The 5,198-nt window shown below is 48.2% G+C and overlaps 1 protein-coding gene across 1 annotated transcript; it reads right to left on the bottom strand.

The window, feature by feature from the left end:
* Positions 1 to 211: 211 nt before the first annotated feature.
* On the bottom strand, positions 212 to 3,011 carry LOC117859114 (wall-associated receptor kinase 2). Its single transcript, XM_034742301.2, has 3 exons — positions 1,986 to 3,011; positions 1,779 to 1,913; positions 212 to 1,620 (listed from the first exon to the last, which is right to left on the bottom strand). Exons 1-3 carry the CDS (start codon positions 2,947 to 2,949, stop codon positions 416 to 418), a joined length of 2,304 nt encoding a protein of 767 aa, XP_034598192.1. The 5' UTR covers positions 2,950 to 3,011; the 3' UTR covers positions 212 to 415.
* Positions 3,012 to 5,198: the final 2,187 nt, after the last annotated feature.

Here is a 5,198-nt window from a genome sequence, read left to right as displayed (position 1 = left end):
ATTTTAGAGTCACGTGTCTTGGTCCACGGAAAGTAGAGGACCATAACTTAGAAGTACCCATGGGGTTTCAAGCCAAGCTGCCTATCTCGTGCCCAGAATACACAAGTGCAACCGACCCTCATATTGTCATAAACTGGGGAATTTTATATTTATTACAACATGAGGGACAAAGGGCCTAACCAAATGGTGCAAGTGCTGGTTAGGGTGAGGATTAGATAAAAATAATTTCTGTGACTCTAATATTTACTTTTTTCCAAACAAATATACCACATACAGATGGATATACCACGTTATTATCTTGAGAAGTACATTCAACATACCATGTATGATTTCACCTTTGAAAATAATCAAAACCACAATAGGCTTCGGAACCATGAATATAAAGCCTTTACATGTTCATCGTTATAAGAAACCGCTAACGGGGATACCTCGATGACAACAAGTACTCTTCTTCAAGACTGTACTGCCTACTTGACTCTTTGCTGCTTCTACCCTCCATTGTTGGAAGGGTCACTGCCATTTGTTTATCCTCGGATATCTTTGTACCCACACTATGCAGTTTAACTTGTAGTGATTCTTGAATGCTTTCAAGGGTCATCTCCACCTGTCTCATGGTTGGCCGATCCTCCGCTTTTAGCTTCACACATACTGTTGCCAATGAAGCTACTTCGCTGACTTCTTTGCCTCCCTCCTCCATAATTTGTGGATCAAGTACATCAGACAAATTGCCATGTGTAACCAAGGAAGTGAATTGTGCAATTAGGCTATCATCCTCAGGTGATCTGTATAAATACGGTTTCTTTCTAGTGAGCAACTCTATTAGAACAACACCAAAGCTATAAACGTCGCTCTTCTCGGTCAGTCTACCGGTGTAGTAGTACATAGGATCTAGGTATCCTAGTGTTCCTTGGATAGCCGTTGCAACACCAGTTTGATCAGGTGGAATGCACCTTGAAGCTCCAAAGTCCGACACTTTAGCTGTTAGAGAGTCATCCAATAGAATGTTATGAGACTTTACATCCCTATGAACTATAGGGACAGACACGGCCATGTGAAGGTAGGCAAGGGCTCTGGCGGTTTCTGTCGCAATTCTCAGCCTATTCTGCCATGGTAATGATGTTGGTCCTTGGACGTGAAGATGGTCATAAAGCGTGCCATTTGAAATGAATTCATACACCAAAAGTGGCACTTCGGTCTCGAGGCAGCAGCCAAAAAGTCTTACCACATTCCTGTGGTTGATCTGTGAGAGAATGGCTACCTCATTTATGAATTCGTCAATCTCTCTTTGGATTGCCACCTTCGACTTTTTGATCGCAACAACGTGCAGGTCTGATAATATCCCTTTGTAGACAGTACCGTGCCCTCCTCCACCAAGCTCGCGATCTTTGTCGAAATTGTTTGTGGCTTTCTCCAGTTCTACCAAGGGGATGATCATCCTCTCAGCAATATCTGCATTTTGGGATACCAATTGTTTCAACAAATGCCCACGGTTCTGCTTGAAGAACTTCTGCTTCAGCATTCTTGCCCTCTGATGCTTAATCCTACGTGTCATAAAGGCAGCACCGAGTACCAGGACCAGAAGACCTGCCCCACTACCAACTCCAAGGCCAATACTTAGCCCTGAGAATATAAAAACAAACATTGTTTTTTCCTATCAAGGTGAATTATGTACATATGAAACGACCAGGAAGGATTGCAGAACTAAAACAGAGTTATAAGCCACAGATCTAAAACAGAACTAACACTGGAAACGATCGATCGAGTGGTGCTCTGCTCACCTAGAGAAGATTTGATACAGCCATTTGCCATGAACGGGTTGCCACGAGCACCGCGTGGGCACCGGCACTCGTACCCTCCAGCAATGTTTGTACACACGCCGAAACACTTCCCCGGGAGCGCGCACTCGTCAATATCTGGTCAAGCATAGAAGCATGTCAAATCACGAGATGTCGATATGTAATCAATGGTGCCGTGCCTGTGCATACCTTGGCATCCGCCGTCACCGGCAAGGTAGGGGTTGCCGGCGTACCCGTCCTGACACTGGCACACATATCCAGTCCGGTAGTTGTCGGTGACGTTGCGGCAGGTGCTGTGGCTGCTGCGGCACGCGCTCCTCGCCGCGTCAACGGGGCACGACGAGTTGCCGATGCCGCCGGCGTACGGCGGCACTATCATGATTGACGCCACCGCCCACTCCAGCATTACCGGCACCGCCGTCTGGAGCACGCTGCTGCTCGCCACCGACCCGTTGAGCATCTGCGCGGCGACGCCGTCGAACCAGCCCTGCTCCGCGACGCGCACCGCCATAGGCAGCATGCCGTCGTTCTCGTGGTTCGGGTCCAGGCACTTGAGCTTGACGGCGTAGGAGGGGCGGCCGATCGGGATGGGAGTCTCGCAGCAGCCGATGCCGGAGCATCCGCCGCCGCTGGCGGGGCTGCTCACCACGGGGTTTATCCAGGTGTCGCGGATGGAGCAGAAGGAGGAGCAGCCGGTGATGATGTTGCCGCTGTCCCCGAGCAGCGTCCCCTGCACGTTGCACCCGGTCACCACGAACTGGTTGCGCCGCTCGGAGAGGATGAACGTGCTGTTGCTGGCGGAGCCGAGCCCGCGCCAGGTGCCGTTGCCTTCTGGCCCCGGGCCGACGAAGTTGCTGATGTTCACGGCGCCAGCAGTGTCCATGGCGCGCACCGTGGAGTTGACGAGCGAGATCTCCACGACCTCGAGGGCGCCGTCATCGCCGAGCAGCAGCCTCGGCGGACGCCGGGTTTGGTCGCAGGTGAGGTTGAAGCCGGGGAGGAAGCAGCCGTCGCGAATTCCGAACGGGTAGGGGACGGTCACGTTGCCGCAGGTGGTCGGGCAGCCCGGCGCCGGGCCTGCACCTCCGAGCTGAGCATCCGCCGAGGAGATGAGCTGCAACATCAGCAGCAGCAGCGCTGCTGGAATCACCATCGCTGAAAAAAGAGTAGTGGACTAGTGGTTCTGACATGTCAATCCATCATCCTGTCCACAAATAGTATCGGGATAGCTTGCCTCACCATCTCACCAAATACGGCTGCACGTTGACTGACTTGGGCCTAGCTTGATTAGCTTTGACGAGTTCTCCTGTCAATAGACCTCTCATCCACACCTTAGTACCCATCATTTTTTGACCCGATACTAATATTAGCATTAGTACCGGATCTAATGAATAACTTTGGAGGGGCGTCCGTGAGGCCCTCAACCTCAACCGGTACTAAAGGGTGCACATTAGTACCGTACTAATGCGCCACCCACTCTCGTATCAAATTGTCAATACCGGTTGCACAACTAGTACTAAAGGTTCCGACCGGATTCCCTTTGTTTAACCGCTTATGGCAGGTGGCAATAATGTAGCTTTGCTGATGTAGCTGCCGAATTTCATTGTAGGCTTGTAGCATGGACCTTCTTCCAGTGGCTTTCACAAATCAGATCATGTGATTAGCTGTCAACTGAAGAATCGATGCGTCACCGCTGGAGGCCAAGCGAACCATGCTAAGAAGAAACCGAACCTGGAAGCAATCAACTAGCCGTTGCTTCCTGGCCTATACATATTTTTTAGATAAAAGGAATATAATTATCCCAGCCGCTGCATCAAAAAAGGATGCACATAGCCGTTCATTCTTACAACTTGACCCAAAGTGGAGAGAACAAAGTAGAAATTCTCAACATCTAGAGTCCAACCCGTGGCAAAAAAGGTTTTAAAAACACAACCGGTTACTAAACCTCCATCCATGGTGTAACGCCCTAGTGTTAAAATGATGATGTAATGAGGAATTAAGGTCACTAATGTGGTTTAGAGCAGGTAATTAAATCATTATGAAAGTGGACAACTCATCTTGGAAATGATCAAAATTGGAGAAAAATTCAAATATATAAATCCAAATATGGAAAAGTTTGACCAAATACAAAAGTTGAAGATTTGAACGTGCTTGACACGATGGAAGTGAGACAATACAAATTTGATCAAAATCCCTTCAATTGGATGGTCAAAGTTTGCAAAACAAGGCAAACCCTACACTTGGTGAAATTTTTGAATTGTTGGATATATACTCAAGTAACCATGTTTGGAAGCTAATTTCTTTTAAGTTCTCCTAAACAGTGGGCCAATTCAAAAGCTGTAGTGCAAACTGCAAAGTCATGGACTTTAACATTGTTATGTTCTACTTCAATGTTGTGGAGTCAAATGATGTCAAACAACTAGCCAAAAGTTGGAAGTTATGCAGATTGCATCCTTGAATTGGAAAAGTTTCTGAGCCTGAAGACTGTGTGGGTTCGGCAACTTTGAACTAAATTTTTCAGAAATTCATGTGAGAAGGTTGGAAAGGAACATGCCTAAAGTAGAACTTTGCTGCCAATGAACCTACATCGCTTGGTAAAATTCGCCCGTGCCATTCACCGGCAAACCGCGATGACAGCGCAAGCTATGTAAGTATGAGGTGGTGATGCGGAGGCGGTGAAAATTTGAAGAAATATCGTGACATAGCCATGTTAATCTTCTTCTTCCTTCCACCACCACCGTTCCACCGATCTTGAGCCGCCGGCAAAATCCACCTCTATCTCACTGTTGCCAACCAAACCTCCATCCCCAACCTAGCTATACTTTCGACCCATCCTCACCCACCCTTGTCCACCACTGACCCTCATCGCGTTGCCCTCTTCTTCAACACCGTCGTCACTGCCGCTGCTGTTGACGCTCATTATTGACACACTTTTAGTGCTATTTAACTAGTGTTATCATACTTAATCTTATACTAACCCGCCACTTGGCACCTGAAATGACCCTATTATTGCATATGTGTTGTATTTTGGAGTGTATTACATTATGACAGAAAATACGGCATAATCAAGGGGGTTTGGATAAAGAGCTTAATGGATATTTGGACATGGGTCATTGAGGGAAGCCAGCACGAAGAAGGAGAGGACCAAGAGGGCTAGAAAGGGCCCAGACCGATCGGCCTTGGACCCACTGGGCTGATCGGCCTTGCCCATTCCTCGTCCCGGTCAACCTCCCATTTCTTCAGCATGAAGCCTACGATGGTCTCTGGGGTTCTTTCACTGACATTGACCCAGAGCCGCCACCTATTGGAGACTATAAATACCCCCTCATGGACTTCAAGGAAGGAGAGTTGGAGAGAGAGAGAGAGAGGAGAAAACACCACATAAACACCATCCACCGCCGC

Source organism: Setaria viridis, chromosome 5, assembly GCF_005286985.2.
Source record: "Setaria viridis chromosome 5, Setaria_viridis_v4.0, whole genome shotgun sequence".
Lineage (NCBI taxonomy): Eukaryota > Viridiplantae > Streptophyta > Magnoliopsida > Poales > Poaceae > Setaria > Setaria viridis.
Note: the sequence above shows the minus strand (reverse complement) of the source record. Positions and strands in the feature narration are given on the sequence as shown.

Excerpts from the sequence above, each read along its gene's own strand:
- LOC117859114 (XM_034742301.2), bottom strand. The coding sequence starts at position 2,949 with ATGGTGATTCCAGCAGCGCTGCTGCTGCTGATGTTGCAGCTCATCTCC. Across the intron at positions 1,914-1,985 it reads CGGTGACGGCGGATGCCAAG|ATATTGACGAGTGCGCGCTC; the intron begins GTATGCACAGGC and ends ATGCTTGACCAG. Across the intron at positions 1,621-1,778 it reads CTGTATCAAATCTTCTCTAG|GGCTAAGTATTGGCCTTGGA; the intron begins GTGAGCAGAGCA and ends TTATATTCTCAG.